This window comes from Nerophis lumbriciformis, linkage group LG23, assembly GCF_033978685.3.
Source record: "Nerophis lumbriciformis linkage group LG23, RoL_Nlum_v2.1, whole genome shotgun sequence".
NCBI lineage: Eukaryota > Metazoa > Chordata > Actinopteri > Syngnathiformes > Syngnathidae > Nerophis > Nerophis lumbriciformis.
In genome coordinates, this window is record NC_084570.2 from 30656661 (window position 1) to 30680946 (window position 24286).

The 24286-nt window shown below is 42.0% G+C and overlaps 1 protein-coding gene across 2 annotated transcripts in view; it reads right to left on the bottom strand.

Annotated features, from left to right (window-relative positions):
* Positions 1–10467: 10467 nt before the first annotated feature.
* kdm5ba (lysine demethylase 5Ba) overlaps positions 10468–24286 on the bottom strand; it is a 57404-nt gene continuing 43585 nt past the window's right edge. For both annotated transcript variants that reach the window (XM_061984771.2, XM_061984772.2), the window contains 4 exons: positions 21524–21602; positions 21281–21468; positions 13600–13860; positions 10468–11326 (listed from right to left, as the gene is read on the bottom strand). In XM_061984771.2, the coding sequence (XP_061840755.1) occupies positions 11189–11326; positions 13600–13860; positions 21281–21468; positions 21524–21602 (666 nt within the window). In that variant the 3' untranslated portion in view covers positions 10468–11188. The remainder of the gene's footprint in view (positions 11327–13599; positions 13861–21280; positions 21469–21523; positions 21603–24286) is intronic.

Below are 24286 nucleotides of genomic sequence, written 5' to 3' on the forward strand. Positions count from 1 at the left end.
AGTAAACACCTTTAGGGTTATTCATCAAATCAAAGGAGCCCGTTACACTCCTACGGGACTCAATATGGTGGCTTTGGATGTCAAAGAGGCCAATTTGGTGCTCACTAGGGTCAGTGGGGTCACAAATCTAACCATAGCACAAAACCCAACGGCTGACGTCGGGATTCTTATCAATCTGTATTCTCCACAATACCAAGATAAGTCAGCCCGTGCCCAAGGGTTTTTTGAGCCATTTAACAGATTGGCGCACCACAAAGTGTCAACGTCACCCAATTTGTTGGGGGATAATTACATTTTTGGCTACGAAGGGAAGAAGTCAGAAAGCAACAGGGTCAGTGTTAACATTAGTCCTTTAAGAGGAGTTGTCTTGTCATCTTGGTCAAAACAGGTAAGAATCACCAGGGCAGTCAGTCAGGGATCAATATAAAAAAGTTCACTTATTTCAATGACACAACTAGTTATGCTGAAAACAAGCAAGAGAAATTGGACAACATCGAGCATATGGGCTGGTCTCAAGCAAGGATATACGATACAGTAGTTGAGCAGGTCTGGAAGATCTACACGATGATTGATGGCAGCTCAACGGAGGGAGATCTCTCTCGGCGTCGTCTTCTGGGCTGTGAGACTATGTGTTGCGAGTTACTATAGCCTCGTTCTTCTATGACCTGGGGGGAGAGGTTACGCCAGGGGACGGCGTGGCGCAGTTGGCAGAGTGGCCGTGCCAGCTACCTGAGGGTTCCTGGTTCAATCCCCACCTTCTACCAACCTCGTCATGTCCGTTGTGTCCTTGAGCAAGACACTTCACCCTTGCTCCTGATGGGTCGTGGTTAGGGCCTTGCATGGCAGCTCCCGCCATCAGTGTGTGAATGTGTGTGTGAATGGGTGAATGTGGAAATAGTGTCAAAGCGCTTTGAGTACCTTGAAGATAGAAAAGCGCTATACAAGTATAACCCATTTACCATTTACCATTTACCAGCACATCACCCCCTTCTGTGGCTAACAGTGAATATTCTGCCTGCTCCCGTTCTTCATCAGATGCCGCAGGCTCAAAAAGCGCTGCTAGGGGGTCGAGTGGGGCAGATGATGTGGCCATGTCAGCAATGACATCTGTCAGAGATCTGCCAGGTTCTTCAGCAAGAGTGCAGAGGGAGAGGTTGCACCAGGTGTCGCACTCGCCAGCGAGTCGAAGGGCGTGGGACGTCCGCTCCACGACCTTGAAGGGACCAGTCCACCTGGGCTCCGTCCACTTGCGCTTTAGGATCTTGACTCTGACCCACTCAACTGGAGGAAGGGTTCCTGAAGGGGTGGATTGTTGCCCTCAAATCTGTACAGAGATATTGTTACACAAATTCTGAATTTGGTCAAAATACCATTTTGGCTTTACGCTGATTCCTCCGTCCAAGGGAGCTGCTGGTCCTGGGACGGGCTGACCTGTTCATTAATTTATTCATAAGGTGAAAAAACAGTTTTATTCACGGACATTCAGATGGCCATTAAAGCCAATGGCAACGCGTCAATCCAATTCAATTTGGTCTGTGCACAGATTTTAGCCAATTTTGTTTTGATGTTTTGGTTCATTCTTTCGACCTTACCTTTGGACTGAGGATGGTACACCGAGCCAAATCTGTGTTCGAGTCCGAGAGCCTTTTCGACCAAGGCTGAGTATTTTTAAAATGGGTACCGTTGTCTGACCTAATCTTTTTGGGGAAACCATGTCGGGGTATGAGGTCATTCAGAAGCCATTTAATAACTTATTTTGCATCCTCCTTAGAGGTTGGGGCTGCTTCCGGCCAACTACTGTAAATGTCAACGCAAATCCGTAAGTACCTTTTACCTTGTACCGGATTGATCATGTCAGTGTAGTCAATCGTCCATTCTTCACCATTCTGTGCCGGAATGGGCAAGGCTCCCATTTCCGGTTTCAGTGTTGGTCTGGGGCTAAAGTCCTGGCGGATATCGCAATATCTGACGTAATTGTCAACGATGTTCTACAAGTAGGGGTGCCACCATAGCGACAAGTTTGTTTTTGTTTGTTTTGTCCCCACATGTACGGGTCCGTGGGCCCATCGGAGCATATTCTGTCTGAGTCCTGGGGGCCAGGCCAGGTGGCCATTGGGACCTCGCCAAAGACTTGTTGGGTCTTGTGTAGCGCCCCATCTCAGCCACAAAGTTTTCTCTTGAGGTAAGGTCAGTCAGGGCAGGTAGAAGTTCTGTCTGGCAGGCAGTGGCAGTCCTGATGGTTCCGGTCACGTTATAGCCAGCAGTCTTCTTAGCTACAGAGTCAGCAAAGTTTTTAGCGTCACTCACTGTCCCTGGTTCCTTACTATGTCCCTTGCACTGACAATAGCTATTTTTTTTAGGTTGGAGCAGCACTGTTTCCAGTGCTTCCATTTCTGTCTTGTATTTAATTGGCTGCCCTTCAGCAGTCAGGAAGCCATTTCTCTTCCATTGAGGAAGGTCAATGACGGGATTGAGTCTGTGAAGATAGTCACTTCTTGATCTTTTCCCTGCTTCGGGGCTTCTCTAAGAGCCACAAGTTCAGCTCTTTGAGCCGATGGCTGTTCGTCACGTGTCTGAGTGGCCAAGGTTTCCCATTCTCCTGAGCTGGACTGCTGCACCACTGACCATGCTGCCTGCAAGCCCTTTTGAGGATGCCTGAAGCAACAGCCATCGGTGAAAAACCAGTGGGAGCTTGTCCGGCCTCAACCGTCCACTGGAGGGCAGCATTTGAGTTGCGGACTACAGCAGTGCGGAGGAGGGCACGAAGAGGAGCTGTTTTTAAGAAAAAGCAAGGAACATAGGAGCGGCTGAAACCAGCCAAGCCAGGGAAGGACTGCGGATGTTTGACAGAGGAAGGTTTAGGATGACTTAAAATAGACTACCGATGGTCAGAGGACACCGGAGACCGCCCGGCCCATGAAGTGAACAAGGGACCGGGAGGCCTTGTACCCCGTTGAAGCCAGCCGCTGAAGAACAGCTTGGGTGGCCGCCAGGCATGAGGTAGGAGAGGGAGCAGCGATGAGTATGTCATCTAGATACTGGACAACAAAGGTGTCGTCTGGATGCTCCACTGAGGCCAGATCGTCGCGAAGCTGCTGGTTGGAAAAGACCAGGTGACAGTTTCCAACCTTGCGGGAGGCGAGAGTACTGCAGCTTCTGACCTTGAAAGGTAAAAGCAAAGACAAGTTTGATGCATTCAGCGTTAGGGATGCAAAAGAAACCATTGGCCAGGTCAATGACAGAGTAATAACAGTGTGCAGTGGTCAGATGGGTGAGCGCTGTGTAAGGGTTAGGAACAGGGATGGGAGGGGTCACTGTGACATCATTATGTCACAGTGTGGCACAATGTGGCAGGGCGTACAGGTCATTACGGACTATAAAGCTGCCGCCTGTCCCTGTGACAACAGTATCAGCTTCCTAGATGACCTTAACAACTACTTTGCAAGGTTTGAGGCACTTAACACCACTCCGGCGAGAAAATCCATCCCTCGCCCTGATGAGCAGCCGCTCAACCTGGATATAGCGGATGTCCGAAAAACCCTGAGGAGAGTGAACCCCCGGAAAGCACCGGGACCTGATGACATTCCGGGCAAGGTGCTTAAGGGATGTGCAGACCAGCTGGCTGGGGTTCTCACAGACATCTTCAACATCTCGCTGACCCAGGCTGTGGTACCATCATGTTTTAAGACGGCCACAATCATCCCAGTGCCAAAAAAACCCCACAATCTCCTCCCTCAATGATTACCGCCCTGTTGCACTCACCCCCATCATAATGAAGTGCTTCGAGAGGCTGGTAAAGGAATATATTGTCTCCAGACTTCCCCCCACATTCGACCCATACCAGTTTGCTTATCGCCCTAACCGCTCCACAGAGGACGCCATCTCCTCTGCCCTCCACCTGAGCTTAGAACATCTGGAAGGAAAGGACACACACGTGCGGATGTTGTTTCTGGACTTCAGCTCGGCATTCAACACCATCATCCCACAGCACTTGGTGAGCAAACTGGCCCCCCTTGGATTCAGTACTCCCCTATGCAACTGGCTGCTTGACTTCCTCACAGACAGACCCCAATCTGTGAGAGTGGGCAACAACACCTCCAGTGCCATCTCCCTGAGCACCGGCTCCCCCCAGGGCTGCGTCCTGAGTCCGCTGCTGTTCACGCTGATGACTCATGACTGCTGCGCCAGGTCCACTACTAACCACATTGTGAAGTATGTGGACGACACGACAGTAGTGGGCCTCATCCGTGACAACAATGACATGGACTACAGGGAGGAGGTGAAACATCTGGTTGACTGGTGCAGAACCAACAACCTGGTCCTGAATGTCAACAAGACCAAGGAGATCATCGTTGACTTCAGGAAGCACCAGTCCAGCCACGCTCCTCTCTTCATCAACGGCACAGCGGTGCAGATAGTAAGCAGCACCAAGTTCCTGGGGGTGCAGATAACTGACAATATAACCTGGTGCCTACACACCGGAGCTCTTGTAAAAAGAGCTCAGCAGCGCATGCACTTTTTGCGTCGGATGAAAAGAGCACAGCTCCCTCCCCCCATTCTCACCACATTCTATAGAGGCACCATAGAGAGCCTGCTGACCAACAGCATCTCTGTCTGGACTGGAGCCTGCAATGCCTCAGACTGCAAGTCTCTGCAGAGAGTGGTGAGGACGGCGGAAAAGATCATCAGGACTCCTCTTCCTCCTATCCAGGAGATTGCAAAAAGCCGCTGCCTGACCAGGGCTCAGAAAATCTGCAAAGACTCCTCCCACCCCCACCAAGGACTGCTTTCACTGCTGGACTCTAGAAAGAGGTTCCGCAGCCTCCGAAGTAGAACCTCCAGGTTCTGTAACAGCTTCTTCCCTCAGGCCGTAAGACTCTTGAACGCATCATAATTAAACTAAATTATCCCCTCAACTCCCCCCAAAATGGATTAACTCGCTGGAATAAAAAAGACAATATAACATACATCCATAAACGTGGACGCATGTGAAAAAGTGCAATATATTTATCTGTACAGTAATCTATTTATTTATTGATATATATTTATTTATTTTATATATATATTTATATATTATTTATATATATTTATTTATTTATTTATATGCACCTTATTGCTTTTTTATCCTGCACTACCATGAGCTTATGTAACGAAATTTCGTTCTTATCTGTACTGTAAAGTTCAAATTTGAATGACAATAAAAAGGAAGTCTAAGTCTAAGTCTAAGTCTAAGTAATGGCCCTTTGGAGTTTTGACGACAGGTACGGCGCCAGAGTCTGTTGAAATAAAGTGTTTCTCGCCTTCCTGTCGGTAATTTTAATGAGCTGGCAGCAGCCAGCGTCATCTCAGAAGACCCTCGGGTGCCGTGAATGTCAATCAAGTGACGAAAGTGACGTCATAGTGAAGATTTAAGATCACTCATTTTTAGGACTATTTTTTTAATGCGTGGCTGGTGATCGACTGACACACCCTCCGCGATCGACCGGTAGCTCGCGATCGACGTAATGAGCACTCCTGGTCTAACATGTACCACACAACTGGTGTCAATTTTGACAGAGACAGGAGACACATTGATAGCAAAACCAACATCTGTGGGACCTTGAGACCAGAGAGTCAGTGGGAGGGCGTTTAACATGTCAGCAGCTTCAGAATGGTCAGTTTGTTCTCGCCCGTGCCCTCGAGCGACCTGAAGATGTTGCAGAACCCCGAGGTCAGCAGACTGAGAACAGGAAATGCGAAACATATCAAGTGAGTCAGAATGTTGGAGGTGTGGTATTTGGGTGTCTACCCAATTAGTGGTGGATACGCCCTGTTTCGTCATTGGACCCAAGTCTGTGGCTTGGTAGGTGGTACAGAGAGCAAGAGAGCAATGTGGGACTGCCGTAGCGTCCATCTTATACCATTTTTTCTGTTGAGGGGTGAAGTCAACATGGGCAGACACACCCTGAGCTCCAGCATAGATGTGAGTGTAGGCCAAAGGCCACTCTTTTCCTGCTATGGAGTCAAAAAGTTTTTGGTAACTTTCATCAGATTGGCGATCATAACACAAGGTGACAAGTGGCGGGTCAGGTGGTGGTACATACGGACGCAGCTCAGTCAGCCAGGGCTTCCACTGATAGAACAATTGCAGCAGTCCTTGTCCTTTACTCGTTCCCTGGAGGAGGCGTGTCCAGTAGATGACAGCCATTTGTGGTACCTCAGGCTGAGGCATGAGCACAAACATGGAGGAACCCTTATAATGGTGCCACAGCTTGGTGGTCGTGCCGTCAGGTAACACCAGGAAGGTTCCTTTTGTGCGATATTGAATGTCAGGGTACAGTTTGTAAAGCACGTCATTACCAAGCAGGCAAGGTGTATGCAGATCGACCACTAAGGGATGTTTCAGTGTGTGTCCAACAATCTGAACCGGAAGTGGTTTGGTGACAGGTAACAGTCTCGTGACCCCAGCGAAGCCTTCCACCTTCAAAAGGAAAGCACCGTTTCTTTGGAACCATAGCATTAAGAAGTGAGTGTGTGGCACCAGTGTCAATCATGAACTGATAACATAGTCCATTGACAACTATGTCCAGCAGGGGGCCTGTCTGTACTTCCTGCTGGTGCTCCTGCTGTGGGCAGCTTCAGAAGGTCCCTTCCTGGTCCTCGTCGTCACCCAGGAAGTAGGCGGAGGCACCAGGCGCTAGGGCGGACCTTGGGGCGTGATATTGTTGCTGTCATGGCTGCTGCTGGGAGAAGCTCTGCTGCGGGCGCCCTATGCCTTGCAAACATGCTGGTCTGCTGGCATGATGAAACCTCTCCTGTTCGGAAACGTTAGGACAGCCTCGGGCCCAGTGACCAGGTTGGTCACAGGCAAAACAGTTTCTACCCTGGACTGACCTTAGAGGACCACGGCCACCACCCGAGCCTGAGGATCTGGATCCAAGTTTACTGAGGATTCTTTCATCCATCTGTTGGAGCTCAATGGCAAGTTTACCCACTGCTGAATATATTTTAGCTGATTTTTGACCTTGTGGTTCTTTTGACCTTTTATCTTCAGCGATCTGTAAATTGAGGAGTTGTTTCCTTGCTGCTCTATCACCAGCCTTGTCGTCCTCATCCTGTTTGTTCCAGTTCTGCATGTGGTGGATAAGATGCCTCTCCCAGATAGCACCGTCAGCTCCCGGTATGTCAGGGTTAGCTTTCATCCCGCGTCTCACCACAGTTGGCATTGCGTCAGGTACGGCCCATCTAAAAAACTGTCGGTGTTCCCCTGATTTACTGGGATGCACACATATAGCATGTGACCATTGTTCTTTTGCTCGGTTTATGAATTCATAAGGGGACTCCCCATCCTTCCACTGAAAGGTGGGTGTGGCATTCTGACACGGAAGTGGAAAGAGACTGCGCATAGCGGTAGCTATGTCGTGAATGTATGGTGTTACCGGCGAGGCCGGAGATACAGCCATTAAGCCAGATTGTTGTTCCATATTTCGGCCGTCTTGTGTGGAAACACAACCATACAAAATGTCTCTAAAGTCTGCTACGGAGAGAGTGTATCCTGCTGTTAGCTTGTCTAAAGCGTTTAGCCAAAGGCTTCCTCCTTCAGGTACAGGTGGGAGTTTGTCAACAATGGCTTGCACGTCTGCGACGGCAAAAGGCTTATATTGAAGTCGGCCCCTGTTGTCAGGAAATGGTGGGTACGCGTGGCCTTCCTGCGTTCTGGAGCGTGCGTCATGTGAGTGTAGGTCATGTGAGCTTTGGTCAATGTAGCCTTCCAGTGAGCTGGTAGCGACTATTGGGGACCACAAAGTCTGGCCTTGTTGTGTTTGGTTCAAGAATGTCAGATGTGCACGGAGGAGGTCGCCATCTGCGGGAGGAGCAGACTTGGTTCTGTCAATAAAATGGTCGGGCGTGTAGTGAGGGGTCACGAATTGGTGCAGAAGCGGGCACAGTCGGTGGTCTAGTCAGATTCGGCATATCCGGGGGGTTTTCCGCTGGGCGGCTGCTAAGTTGGGCCGTAAGCGCAGGAGGTGTTTCACTCTCAGGAGACGGTGTAAGTTTCGGGGGTGGAATCAATCTTAGAGGGTGCGTGGGGGTACCGCCCATGTCTGTCACTGGAGGAGGGGGCGGGCCAAAGAGCTCCCTCTCTGGTTCTACCACCAAAGCTCCTCCTATAGCAGTCAAGAGTGGGCACAAAGATGATTTCGGTTTCACGTCATAGGACGGTGGCTTAATCAAAATCTGGGCGGGTCGTTTGAATAATCTAGCGCATGCGCGGTAGGCGAAAGACCAATCGGTCCACCTTTTCATACGCTTCTTTTTTTGTCAGTTCTTTCGCCGCATTTCGTTTTTCCATATAACATCCACTTACTGTTATTCCCTCTAACTTTCTTTTCTCATCCGTCAAACGCTTAAATTCCCGAACACATAAGTGCTGCAAGCCCTTTTTTAACCAATTAGGCTCCTCGCCTTGTGCCTGAGTCATCTTCTTCACAACTTTCTTTTTCCTTTCTGCCTCTCCCTGCGGATTCCATTGTCGCCAACAACACATTCAATTGGTCATTAAATGGTAACCAGTCATCACTTTTTTCCCTGTCATACTTCCCCGTCCATTGTGTCTCTTTTGTTTTAATTTTAGTGCACACGTTAATGCCACAGGGAATCTTTATTGTACTTTTACAAATGGCCTCCAACCGCAGAATTTATCGTACCATACGAAGGGACTCCAACCCAAAGACCAACGACCCAGGGTAGCCACACAATATTTGCTCACTCGTCAGTGAAGCAGCCCGTCACGGTAGTCTCGACACGATGACGTGAATTGACCACTATTTACAACTATTATGTAGAGGTGGGTAAGGTCAAAAATACACTCAACATTCCTATACTACAACTCTGTCCATGTGGTCCAAAACAGTGTTTGACTTACAGACTTCAGGACAGACTCCTAATGCAGATTTTACAAAAGGCTCTGCTTACATTGGTTTATGTTTTGCCGCCAAGTGAGTCTGTCCAGAAGAGTGTAAGAGACGTTCAATCCTCAACGTGTCATCCCGGACGAAGCCCCCAAATTGTTGCGTCTGACCAGTCTTCCTCTCAGGGAATAAAAGACACTGGTCAATCCCAAGTTCTTTTGGATGACATATATGTTGAGTAAGAAGGACCACAGAGACAGAAGAGTACTTGGCCAAGTTTTACTGAAGCTTTAGGAGACCAGTCCTTAGCAGCAGCATGAAGCGGTCTAAAATCAAACAGAAAGAGTCAGCTTATTGAGTGCGAAAACAGCCCCACCCACCCAGAAAGAAATACAGCTTTTGTTCTAAACAGATAAGGCTTTCCCCACAGAAAGGGAGTACATTATACTGCAGTAGACATTCCAGCGCCTTCAAGGTGAAACAGAGTTTACTAACGAACATAAGGTAACAACCCAAAGTGTACACATGGGAAAATATTAGCTGCTTTAAACATGACTATGGATGAGGAAAGAACACTTAAAAATATATGCATTCTCCACAATATATACATATATTAACACATGTATGAATATATATATATACACATATACATACATAGTCGCGATCAAAAGTTTACATACACTTGTAAAGAACATAATGTCATGGCTGTCTTGAGTTTCCAATAATTTCTACAACTCTTATTTTTTTGTGATAGAGCACATACTAGTTGGTCACAAAAAACATTCATGAAGTTTGGTTATTTTATGAATTTATTATGGGTCTACTGAAAATGTGAGCAAATCTGCTGGGTCAAAAGTATACATACAGCAATGTTAATATTTGCTTACATGTCCCTTGGCAAGTTTCACTGCAATAAGGCACTTTTTTTTTAACCCTAACCCTTTTGGTCCAACAGGACAATGACCCCAAACACACGTCAAAAGTGGTAAAGGAATGGCTAAATCAGGCTAGAATGAAGGTTTTAGAATGGCCTTCCCAAAGTCCCGACTTAAACGTGTGGACAATGCTGAAGAAACAAGTCCATGTCAGAAAACCAACAAATTTAGCTGAACTGCACCAATTTTGTCAAAAGGAGTGGTCAAAAATTCAAGCAGAATCTTGCCAGAAGCTTGTGGATGGCTACCAAAAGCGCCTTATTGCAGTGAAACTTGCCAAGGGACATGTAAGCAAATATTAACATTGCTGTATGTATACTTTTGACCCAGCAGATTTGCTCACATTTCCAGTAGACCCATAATAAATTCATAAAAAACCAAACTTCATGAATGTTTTTTGTGACCAACAAGTATGTGCTCCAATCACTCTATCACTAAAAAATAAGAGTTGTAGAAATGATTGGAAACTCAAGACAGCCATGACATTATGTTCTTTACAAGTGTAACTTTTGATCGTGACTGTATATATGATATATATTTAGATAGAGAGAGAGAGGGATACACACACACATATATATATATATATATATATATATAGAGAGAGAGAGAGAGATAATAGATAAAATAAGTTATTCCAGACATTTGGAACAAACATTTTTATTTTAAATCGCAAACTGCAACATATCATATTATTTAACCAAAAGAGCAGAAAAAAGGTCATATACTCGTGGCAAATAAATCACACAACCTGTGTTAAATTCTAAATCCAACACAGTCTGTCCAACCTAACTCTCAGAGGGAAAGCACACCCAAAAATAAAATGTACATTCCTTTCATGTCGGACAGGTCATTCTCTCTTTGTGAACCTCAAGTCTCACTAAACGCTGACAAAAACATGTTTTCCCCAGAGAGCGGAAAAAAAGGGAACCTGCAGACTTGAAGTCAAGTCAGAAGTGTAAAGGGCTGAGGGCCAATTTCATTCACGTTCTTCATCGGAGACAACTTTGAAGGTCAAATTCATCAAGTGGATTTCCGAGGGTTTCACTTCCACACTTAGAATGGAAGCAGAATCATTGAGTTATTGCTTTGACAAAGGATGTTGTGTTAACTATGCTCACATCCTTCAGAAACCAGGGGGGGAAAAAAAGGTCTAAAGTGTGACTTGAATTGAAAAATCCCTGCCTTCTTGCTTCTGGAAACATTTGTCGTGGAACGTTCTGGGTGAAGACTAAGTGGACAAGCAGCCAGGTGTCAGACTTTGCAACGTGAGAGAGCAGTGATTAGCACCGTGGTCACTAAGGGCAAGCCACAAGTAAAAGGTAAAGAGTTCAGGTGTGATCCTTCAACGTCACTTCTTGCTCTTCACTGCCCCCTGTGGAAGTCTGGCTGTGTGCAGCTTATGCAAATATAGTCTTCCTTCTCCGCTCGCTCCGCAGACAGTCCCACACACACCTGGTGGAACCACTGGTTGCAGCTGCCGTCGCACTGGACCCAGTTCACCTTCAAGGTAAGAGTCAACATCAGGGACTGGTCGTGTGTTCTTGTATTTCTACCCTTCTTGAGACATCAACAAGGAAAAGTAGCTTCCATATGAGGAGGTGTGAACAAGTGACGACATAAATAATGGTCCCAATTACATTGCCTCTAATAGAGAATGTCTCATTTACACCCCTGGTGGTGAAACCAATCAACATTAGGGTGGTCCCAAAAAAATTGACTGTCAACATATGTAATAACAAGTGTGTGTAAATTTTTTTGAAGTGCTCCCCCTCTGGCCAACATATGTAATAACAAGCGTGTGTAAGAAATTGAAATGCGCCCCCTTTGGCCAAAATTAATAAACAAATAAAATAAATATGCATATAGAGACATACTGTAATAACGAAGTAAATAAGGAAGATTAAAAAACAATTACAAACAAAAACTTCAAAACAAATAAATTAACTAAAATTTGTGTTTCTCCCAGTATCAACTTTTTTCTTATAAAATTGGGAACAATTTCTCACATTCTGTTTCTGTAATATTGCAATATGTTCTCGTCAAATTATTACTTTTTTAATGTAAAATTATTACTTTTTAATGCAAAATGGTGACATTTGTCATAAAATTCTGACTTATCACAATATTGCCAATTTTTTTGTTGTTCTTGTAAAATAGTGACATTTTAGTAAAACTCCGATTAATACTGCAATGTTGCCAAAATGTTAGTTTTCTCATAAAATTGTGACTTTTGTCGAGAAAAATTACATCTATTTTCATAAAATTGCCAACATTTTAAGCTTTTCTTGTAAAATTGCGACTGTTATTGAGTAAAATTCCAGCTTTTATCATAATATTGCACAAATGTTCCGTTTTTCTTGTAAAATTTTGACTTGCGTTAAGTAAAATTACGATTTTTATTACAAAAATTCTAAGTTTTATTATAAAAATTTTCAGTTTTTCTTGTGAAATTCCAACTATTTTTTCACAACAAGCTTTTTTATATTTGCATAGTATGTATATATTGTTAATGTTGTAAATACAAATATTTATATATCTAGAAAGGGTGGTCCTAAAGAGGTAGGCATTTTTCGGAGGTCTCAAGAAAGCAACAAATACAAGAATGTATGTGTGTGTGTTCTTGTATTTTTACCCTTCCTGAGAAGGGTAAAGAAGCTTCCATATAAGGAGGTGTGAACAAGTTAGGACATAAATCATGGTCCAATAACATTGCATCTAATAGAGAATGTCTCATTTGCACCCCTGCTGGTGAAATCTATCAACATTAGGGTGGTCCCCAAAAAATTGACTGTCAACATATGAAATAACAAGTGTGTGTAAAATTTTTGAAGTGCTCCCCCTCTGGTCATTATATGTAATAACAAGCGTGTGTAAGAAATTGAAATACGCCCCCTTTGGCCAAAATTTAAAAAAAATAAATAAATAAATATGTATATAGAGACATACTGTAATACCTTGAAGTAAATAATGAAGATTAAAAACCAATTACAAACAAAAAAATTCAAAAAATAAATTAACTAAAAGCAGTCTTTTTCTCACAATGTGTCGACTTTTTTCTTATAAAATTGGGAACAATTTCTCATTCTGTTTCTGTAATATTGCAATATTTTCTCGTAAAATTATTACTTTTTTATGTAAAATTATTACTTTTTTATGTAAAATTATTACTTTTTAATGCAATATGGTGACATTTGTCATACAAAATTCTGACTTATCACAATATTGCCACTTTTTTTTTGTTGTTCTTGTAAAATAGTGACATTTCTTGATTAAAATTATGACTTGTTATAATTATGCCAAGTAAAATTCTGATTATTATTATTATAATATTGCCAAAAAAAAATTAATTTTCTTATAAAATTGTGACTTTTGTCGAGAAAAATTAAGACTCTTTTAAAAAAATTGCCAAAATTTTAAGCTTTTCTTGTAAAATTGAGACTTTTAATGAGTAAAATTCCAACTTTAATGAGTAAAATTCCAACTTTTATCATAATATTGCACAAATGTTCAGTTTTTCTTGTAAAATTTTGACTTGCGTTGAGTAAAATTACGACTTTTATTATAAAAATGCCAAAATTCGAAGTTTTCCTTGTGAAATTGTGATCTTTTTCGTGTGAAATTCCAACTCATTTTTCACAACAATTTCAAAAATGTTTAATGTTATAAATACAAATCTTTATATATCTAGAAAGGGTGGTCCTGAAGACAGGCATTTTTCAGAGGTCTCAAGAAGGTAAGAAATACAAGAATGTGTGTGTGTGTGGCGACCCCACCTCATCTCCTTCCGGCTCCCTGCACCACGGCGCGGCACACAAGGAGTAGTCCTCGTCAGAGTCAGACGTGGATGCAGCAGGTTCTGATGCTGCGTTCGTGGGAGAGCAGCTCCTCCTGATCTTCTCACTGCTCCTGCCAGACTTCTTCTTGCAACACTTCTTGGCCTTCTCGGGGTGCTGGGACTCCGAGCTTTCCTTGCGCCGCTTGGTCCTTTTGCTATGAACGCTCCCGGACTCTTTTCTGTGAGCACAGCTTACAGTCTGCACAGACACACAGGAGCAAAGCAAGGATGGTTGAATGTCCCTGTAGATCACTCAAGGCCCGGGGGCCATATCTGGCCCGCCACCTCATTTTATGTGGCCCGCAAAGGCCTGGAATGACCATGCGTCTAGTAGTTTCTAAATGTAGTCAACTTTCTATTTTGACAGAAAAAAATACATGTACTGTATGCAATTTCATATTTTAAACTTAATCTAATATTGAAACCAATATTATATCATCACACATTCCAAACATCAAAATAGGTACTTAAATATCTGCCTGACTCATGATTTTGAAGCAACTTATCCATCAAATTGTACAATGTTAAAATTATTTTTCGGTAAAAAACTGGTAGCTCAGTTGCCAGAATTTTACCGTAAAACACGAAACAAAAAAATGTGTAACATTGTTTTTCCATTTACAGTAATACAACGTAAAAACAATGACCGTAGGTTTTACAGTAAAACAGTGGTACGGTTTTCCCATTTACATTTACAGTATACATTGTAAAACACATGGTACATTTTATGGTAAAATTTCGGCAGCTAAACTTTACTCTAAAATCTACAGTCGGGGTCAAAAGTTTATATACACTTGTAAAGAACATCATTTCTACAACTCTTATTTTTTTGTGATAGAGTGCTTGGAGCACATACTTGTTGGTCACAAAAAACATTCATGAAGTTTGGTTCTTTTATGAATTTATTATGAGTCTACTGAAAATGTGAGCAAATCTGCTGGGTCAAAAGTATACATACAGCAATGTTAATATTTGCTTACATTTCCTTTGGCAAGTTTCACTGCAATAAGGCACTTTTGGTAGCCATCCACAAGCTTCTGGCAAGCTTCTGCTTGAATTGTTGACCACACCTCTTGACAAAATTGGTGCAGTTCAGCTAAATTTGTTGGTTTTCTGACATGGACTTGTTTCTTCAGCATTGTCCACACATTTAAGTCAGGACTTTGAGAAGGCCATTCAAAACTTTCATTCTAGCCTGATTTAGCCATTCCTTTACCACTTTTGACGTGTGTTTGGGGTCATTGTCCTGTTGGAACACCCAACTGCGCCCAAGACCCAACCTCCGGGCTGATGATTTTAGGTTGTCCTGAAGAATTTGGAGGTAATCCTCCTTTTTAATTTTCCCATTTAAAGCACCAGTTCCATTGGCAGCAAAACAGGCCCAGAGCATAATACTACCACCACCATGCTTGACAGTAGGTATGGTGTTCCTGGGATTAAAGGCCTCACCTTTTCTCCTCCAAACATATTGCTGGGTATTGTGGCCAAACAGCTCATATCATTTTGTGTTTCATCTGTCATCACATGTACAAAGATAAGACATTCTGGAGGAAAGTTCTGTGGTCAGATGAAACAAAAATTGAGCTGTTTGGCCAAAATACCCAGCAATATGTTTGGAGGAGAAAAGGTGAGGTCTTTTATCCCAGGAACAAAAGCGCCTTATTGCAGTGAAACTTGCCAAGGGACATGTGACCAAATATTAACATTGCTGTATGTATACTTTTGACCCAGCAGATTTGCTCACATTTTCAGTAGACCCATAATAAATTCATAAAAGAACCAAACTTCATGAATGTTTTTTGTGACCAACAAGTATGTGCTCCAATCACTCTATCACAAAAAAATAAGAGTTGTAGAAAGTATTGGAAACATGACATTATGTTCTTTACAAGTGTATGTAAACTTTTGACTACGACTGTACATATTTTTTTTTTTTACAGTGTACGTAAAAATATATAACAAATAATTGTGTAATGAAGCAATTTAAAATGTATATATTATTCACTGTTACAAGTGGCCCTCTGAGGGCAGCCATAACTGCCATGTGGCCCCCAATAAAAACGAGTTTGACATCCCTGCTGTAGATGCAAGAGGCCTGAAAGTATGTAAAAATAGTAGTGTGATGCATCATATCTACAAGTGAACAATCTTAAAACACAAGATAGGATTATTGATTTTAGAAGGCGGGCAGGAATTACTCATAAGGGAACCATTATTAAGAGACAAACTATAATATCTTGGGAACATTATTGACAATACTTTCAATTTGAAGGATAACTGTGATGCTGTTGTGATCTGTTTTGTGCTAATGCCTTTGTTTATTTTAATATATATGCATATGTGTTTTACACTGCCAAACAAATCTACCTTCAGGTACAAATAAAGTCACTTGACTTGATACATATTTATTCAAAGGGGCTGCCAACGTTAAAGCGTTTTATCCCACCCTCTTCCGGTTTTCAGCACATAAACTACACCCCACTTGACACATGACTTAAGTTTGTTGACAGCGTGGGTGTGGACGTCTGTGTAAGAAACCCGTGAGTGTCAAGCCTGAAAGCAACACCTTTTCCCTGGGCAAGATTTAATCAATATAACAGTTTTTAATGTAGTTATAGTCTTTTGACAAAAATGTAACGTCGTTGCATCGACTATATTAAATAAAGGAAGCAGTGGCGTTTGCCTGCAAGTTGAAGCCCAATTAAGAAGAAGAGTTGCATCGACTATATTAAATGTAGAAGGCAGTGGCGTTTGCCTACAAGTTGAAGCCCAATACAGAAGAAGAGTTGCATCCACTATATTAAATATAGGAGGCAGTGGCCTTTGCCTGCAAGTTGAAGCCCAATCGAGAAGAAGAGTTGCATCGACTATATTAAATAAAGGAAGCAGTGGCGTTTGCCTGCAAGTTGAAGCCCAATAGAGAAGAAGAGTTGCATCGACTATATTAAGTGTAGAAGGCAGTAGCGTTTGTCTGCAAGTTGAAGCCCAATACAGAAGAAGAGTTGCATCCACTATATTAAATATAGGAGGCAGTGGCGTTTGCCTGCAAGTTGAAACCCAATACAAAAGAGCTGCATCGACTATATTACATATAGGAGGCAGTGGCGTTTGCCTGCAAGTTGAAGCCCAATACAGAAGAAGAGTTGCATCGACTATATTAAATATAGGATGCAGTGGCGTTTGCCTGCAGGTTGAAACCCAATAGAGAAGAGCTGCATCGAATATATTAAATATAGGAGGCAGTGGCGTTTGTCTGCAAGTTGAAGCCCAATAGAGAAGAAGAGCTGCATCGCCTATATTAAATATAGGAGGCAGTGGCGTTTGCCTGCAAGTTGAAACCCAATAGAAAAGAGCTGCATCGACTATATTAAATAGAGGAGGCAGTGGCGTTTGCCTACAAGTTGAAGCCCAATACAGAAGAAGAGTTGCATCGACTATATTAAATATAGGAGGCAGTGGCGTTTGCCTGCAAGTTGAAACCCAATAGAGAAGAGCTGCATCGACTATATTAAATATAGGAGGCAGTGGCGTTTGCCTACAAGTTGAAGCCCAATACAGAAGAAGAGTTGCATCGACTATATTAAATATAGGAGGCAGTGGCGTTTGCTGCAAGTTGAAACCCAATAGAGAAGAGCTGCATCGACTATATTAAATATAGGAGGCAGTGGCGTTTGCCTACAAGTTGAAGCCCAATACAGAAGAAGAGTTGCATCGACTATATTAAATATAGGAGGCAGTGGCGTTTGCTGCAAGTTGAAACCCAATAGAGAAGAGCTGCATCGACTATATTAAATATAGGAGGCAGTGGCGTTTGCCTACAAGTTGAAGCCCAATACAGAAGAAGAGTTGCATCGACTACGGTATATTAAAAATAGGAGCAGTGGCGTTTGCTGCAAGTTGAAACCCAATAGAGAAGAGTTGCATCGACTATATTAAATAAAGGAGGCAGTGGCGTTTGCCTGCAAGTTGAAGCCCAATAGAGAAGAAGAGCTGCATCGACTATATTAAATATTGACTGTTGGGTATTCGGAGCGGTTTCTTTTACATGCTGCCTTCATGATCATTCTAACATTGTAGGTCTTGACTACAACGACTACAGCTGCTGTACATGCACTAATATCTCTGGCTGACCACCTAATAAAAAACATTATTGAATTATTCTGAAGCTTATTTTACACCCAACAGGAAGACACATTGTGCACATTTCATGTTGTGGAACACTGCTTATCAACATACTTGCAAACCCTCCCGATTTTCCCGGGAGACTTCCGAAATTCAGTGCCTCTCCCGAAAACCTCCCGGGACAAATTTTCTCCCGATTTCCAGCCGGAGCTGGGGGCCACGCCCCCTCCAGCTCCATGCGGACGAGGAAGATACAGCAATGGCGACGCCGACGACGAGTAAGATGAAGAAATACGCTTGTAAGTTCCAAAACGAATGGAAACCAGAATTTCACTTTATCCAGGGCAGTTCGAAGGGGAAGGGGTATTCTGCATGTAAATTTTGTAGAACATACTTCTCCATTAAACACAGCGAAGCACAAAGCGTCGGCAGCGCAGCACCGGTGTCCCAGCCCAGTATTATGGGCCACCTCGCTAAATGGAGATCCGATGGTGTAACATATGCCGAGACAAAGATGGCTATGCTGATAGCTAGATGCAACATCCGGTTCTCATTTGCGGATGTCTTCAACAAATCTGTGAAGGATATGTTCCCGGATTCAGAGATCGCTCGCCAGTACGCAAATGGCAGAACAAAGGCTACTCAAATAGTGAAAGGTAAATGTTTTTTGTTTTTTTTAGTAAGCAAGCAGCAAGCACAGTACAGTTAGTAGAACAACTGTGTTTTCATTACTGTGTATTTAGTATGTATGTAGTATATAATGCTGTGCTTCTGGCTGCAAAGCATTGCACTTTCAAGTACAACAATCTGTATATGTGTAAATAAATGAACACTGAAATTTAAGTATTTCTTTTATTTATATATATATATATACATATATATACATACATACACAGTATATATATATATATATATATATATATATATATATATATATATATATATATATATATATATATATATATATATATATATATAAAAATATATATATAAAAATATATATATATATATATAATAAAATAAATATATACTGTATATAGCTAGAATTCACTGAAAGTTAAGTATTTATATATATATATATATATATGAAATACTTGACTTTTGGTGAATTTATTATTATTATTATTATAGCTGTAAATATACTCCTCCGCTCTTAACCACGCCCCCCACCACACCCCAACCACGCCTCCGCCCCACCCCCGACCACGCCCCCCAACCCACATCTACCGAATTCGGAGGTCTCAAGGTTGGCAAGTATGCTTATCAACTATGATGAAGTTAACAATACTAACACAATGTCAACAATTATGATGAAGTTAAACACAATGTCAACATTAGGGTTGTCCGGTACCAAAATGTATTTCGATACTTTTCTAAATAATACTTTTCATTACAGTGGATGTCAGGTGTAGATCCACCCATGACATTTGTTTACATTCAGGAAAGGCATCATTAGCGGTGACGCTGGTGAGCTACAGTGTGTAGTGAAGCATGTTTAGCTATTCCACGTCCTCCAGTGATAATGATACTTGTATGAAACGTATTTTATTTGTCGCCATTGAGGCGAGGATTCGTGATTTAGAAGTAGCTAAAACACTGCCGAATGCGGATGGATGTTAGCTGCGAGCTAGCTATCCATGTCTTAAAGCACCTCTTCCTGAGGGTGTTTCAGTGTTATAACTTCACCTTTATCTTTAGTTTTTAGGCCAAATGCGTCCATTCTCCCTTTTCTGTCTACACACTGTGTCTGCTTGTAAGTACTCCGTGTGTGTGCGCTGCCGAACATGCTCCTCTGCTCGTAAAACCAGCAATGTCATGACGTGACGACACGGCGTCATGCCCGTATAAAAAAAAAAAAGATAAAAATGGGGAACCGGTACTTTTCAAACAGACTATACCGTATTTTCCGCACTATAAGCCGCACCTAAAAACCACAAATTTTCACAAAAGCTGACAGTGCGGCTTATAACCCGGTGCGCCTTATATATGGATTAATATAAATATTTATTTTCATAAAGTTTCGGTCCCGCAACTACGGTAAACAGCCGCCATCTTGTTTCCCCGTAGAAGAGGAAGCGCTTATTCTTCTATGGTAAGAAACTGCCAAGGTAAGCACCCGCCCCCGTAGAAGAGGAAGCGCTTCTTCTTCTACGGTAAGCAACCACCCGCCCCCGTAGAAGAAGAAGAAGCGCGCGGGTATTACGTTTCATTTCCTTTGTGTGTTTACATCTGTAAAGACCACAAAATGGCTCCTACTAAGCGACACGCGTATAACGCAGAATTTAAACTTAAGGCAATAAGTCATGCCGAAGAACACGGAAATAGAGCAGCAGCAAGAGAATATAACATAAATGAATCAATGGTGCGTAGGTGGAGGAAGCAACAAGATGACCTGCGCCAGGTAAAGAAGACAAAACAGAGTTTCCGAGGGAACAAAGCAAGATGGCAACTGTTGGAGGACAAACTCGAACAGTGGGTTGTTGAGCAGAGAGCAGCAAGCAGAAGTGTCAGCACCATCACTATTCGAATGAAGGCAACAGCGCTAGCAAGCGAACTTCACCTGGATGTTTTTAAAGGTGGTGCTTCTTGGTGTTTCCGGTTCATGAAAAGACGCAATCTCTCCATCCGCACACGGACTACTATTTCACAGCAACTGCCTAAAGACTTTCAAGAAAAGCTGGCTACTTTCCGTGCATATTGTAAAAACAAGATAGCTGAAAAAAAGATCCGGCCAGAGAACATTATCAACATGGACGAGGTTCCACTGACTTTTGATATTCCTGTGAACCGCACTGTGGATACAACGGGAGCACGTACGGTGAATATTCGCACCACAGGGAATGAGAAGTCGTCCTTCACTGTGGTTCTAGCTTGCCATGCTAATGGCCAGAAACTTCCACCCATGGTGATATTCAAAAGGAAGACCTTGCCAAAAGAGACCTTTCCAGCCGGCGTCATCATAAAAGCTAACTCGAAGGGATGGATGGATGAAGAAAAGATGAGCGAGTGGTTAAGGGAAGTTTACGCGAAGAGGCCGGGTGGCTTTTTTCACGCAGCTCCGTCCATGTTGATATACGACTCCATGCGCGCCCACATCACGCTGGTTTTTAATATATTATTAAAGTTTGACTGACCTATCTGACTGTTTTTTTGACATTCCCTTTAGCGCAGTTAGATGCGGCTTATAACACGGGGCGGCTTATAGGTGGACAAAGTTTTGAAATATGCCGTTCATTGAAGGCGCGGCTTATAACCCAGGGCGGCTTATGGTGCGGAAAATACGGTAGATTATTTTTTGATTCATTAGTACCGCGATACTTTACTATACCGTACAACCCTAGTCGACATATACAGAACTATTTTTTAACAAATTGAGGCCCTTTTGGATCTCAAAAATGAGGTTAAGAAAAGGTGTCGATCAAAGCGGACACTTTAAAAAAACATAAAAGGAGTATTTACCATAAGCAGGACCCACTAGTGGGTTCTCACTGTGATACCTTTTTGTGGAGTTTTGTGCGCTCCGTCTTGAGCTCCTCATCGTCTGTGCTTGTCCTGCAGGGGCCGCTGTGAGCGGGCACAGGGGCCAGTTTGCTCAGCAAGTAGGTGTAAAGCTGCTCTGTCTCAGGCAGCGTGACCTGAAGCAGGAAGCCCTCCACCATCAGCTCCTCCAGCTGCGGGCCAAGTCCTGTGAAAAGCAACATTGAGACTGGAACATAAAGCGGACTGTGTGCTGAACTCACCCTGGACGGGAACACTCGGCTGCTCTGTGTAGAAAGAGTCCTCTTCTTGATGCCAGGACATTCTGGATCCGTGTTTTCCCTGGAACAAAATTGAATTCAACAATAGAAGCCATGCTAGCACATACAGTAGGTAACACTGTATTGTTGCCTCATTCCTGTGAGAATCCTGCGTGGGACTATCCAGGAAGCTGCAGTGTGCTCAAACAACCACCAGGTAGCATTTGGGAGCTGATAATTGTGTGAATGCTCCAAAGCATTACTACACCAAAATTCATCTATTTTTTATTCTTCTTCTCCAGATTTTTACCCCCTCTACTTTCCACATTTTTCATCCGATTCAAAAAGTTCCAACTTCAAAATGATCAGCATATTCGTATTTCCCTTGACGAATTCCAAAAATTCCCAGATTTCCCAGAATTCCAGTACATTTTTCCCATTCAAAATTAATTGGCCATTTTTCAAACTTCCACATTTTTCAACCGATTCAAACCATTCCACCTTCAACATATTCCACTCATCCTGGACATTAAAACTATCATTTTTCCAAGTCCCCCCAAAAATTCCAGGAATTCCCATTTTTTCTGTCGACTACTCCTTCCACATTTTTCAACCCATTTCAACCGTTCCACCGTCAAATCATTCCTCTTCATCAGGACAAAAAATTAAGTTTTGAACGGGAAAAATTCTCGGTTTTCCCGAAATTCCAGGAATTCTGTAATACCATTTCTCAATTAAGATTGTTACTATTTCAACATTTCTCGACCGATCAAATGTTTTAGCATTTCCCGAAATTCCCAAATTTCCATGATGAAATCGAAACTTTTCACAACTCCCACATTTTTTATCTGATGCAAACCGTTACAACTTCAAAATATTCAGACTGTTCCAAAATTGTGTGCTCCCTTTCAACAATTAATAAAAACAATTCCCAGGTTTCCTAGAATTCCCAGTTTTTAGGGAAATGTTTCCCATTCAAAATGAATGATCCATTTTTCAAACGTCCCACATTTTTCAACCGATTCAAACCATTCCACCTTCAACACATTCAATTCATCCTGGAAATTCAAACAACCATTTTTCCACGTTCCTTATTTCCAACCTTTTTTAGTGCGATGACTCCTTTCACATTTTTCAACCCATTTCAACTGTTCCACTGTCAAAACATTCCTCTTAGTCAGGACAAAAAACAAGTTGGTTTAAGAACTTGAAAAATTCCTGGTTTTCCCAAAATTCCGCAATACCAATTTTTCAATTAAAAACTGTTACTACTTCAACATTTCTTGACCGATTTAAACAATTCCAACACCAACCAATTCAGCTCATTCAGGACATTCATGCTCAATCATTTTTTTTAAATCCCGCTTTTCACCAAATTCCCAAAAAGTTCCCATTTTTCATTTTTCAAAGTTCCACAATTTTTATCTGAAACAAACCATTCCAATTTCAAAATATTCAGCTTGTTCAGGAATTATGTGCTCTCCTTCAATAATTAAAAAAAATCCCGGATATCCTAGAATTCCCAGTTTTTAGGGACATTTTCCCCATTCAAAATGAATGATACATTTTGTAACCTTATTTCCAACTTTTGTTAGTGCGATGACTCCTTTCACATTTTTCAACCCATTTCAACTGTTTCACTGTCAAAACATTCCTCTTAGTCAGGACAAAAAAAAAAGTCTGTTTAAGAACTTGAAAAATTCCAGTTTTTTCCGTAATACCATTTTTCAATTAAGAACTGTTGCAACTTCAACATTTCATGACCGATTTAAACAATTCCAACACCAACCAATTCAGCTCATTCAGGACATTCATGCTCATAAATCTTTTTTTTAATCCCGCTTTTCGCCAAATTCCCAAATTTCCAAGAAGTTCCCATTTTTCATTTTTAAAAGTTCCACAACTCCCACATTTTTTATCTGATTCAAACGATTCCAATTTCAAACTATTCAACCTGATTATAATTATGTGCTCTCCTTCAATAATTAGAGTTAGGGTTAGTTAATTAGAATTCCCAGTTTTTAGGGACATTTTTCCCATTCAAAATGAATTATCCATTTTTCCCCATTCAAAATGAATTATCCATTTTTCAAACTTCAACAAATTTCCAGGAATTCTTGTTTTTTTCTAACCTTATTTCCAACCTTTGTTGGTGCGATGACTCCTTTCACATTTCACTGTCAAAACATTCCTCTTAGTCAGGACAAAAAAAAAAGTCTGTTTAAGAACTTGAAAAATTCCAGTTTTTTCCGTAATACCATTTTTCAATTAAGAACTGTTGCAACTTCAACATTTCATGACCGATTTAAACAATTCCAACACCAACCAATTCAGCTCATTCAGGACATTCATGCTCATAAATCTTTTTTTTAATCCCGCTTTTCGCCAAATTCCCAAATTTCCAAGAAGTTCCCATTTTTCATTTTTAAAAGTTCCACAACTCCCACATTTTTTATCTGATTCAAACGATTCCAATTTCAAACTATTCAACCTGATTATAATTATGTGCTCTCCTTCAATAATTAGAGTTAGGGTTAGTTAATTAGAATTCCCAGTTTTTAGGGACATTTTTCCCATTCAAAATGAATTATCCATTTTTCCCCATTCAAAATGAATTATCCATTTTTCAAACTTCAACAAATTTCCAGGAATTCTTGTTTTTTTCTAACCTTATTTCCAACCTTTGTTGGTGCGATGACTCCTTTCACATTTCACTGTCAAAACATTCCTCTTAGTCAAGACAAAAAAACAAGTCTGCTTAAGAAC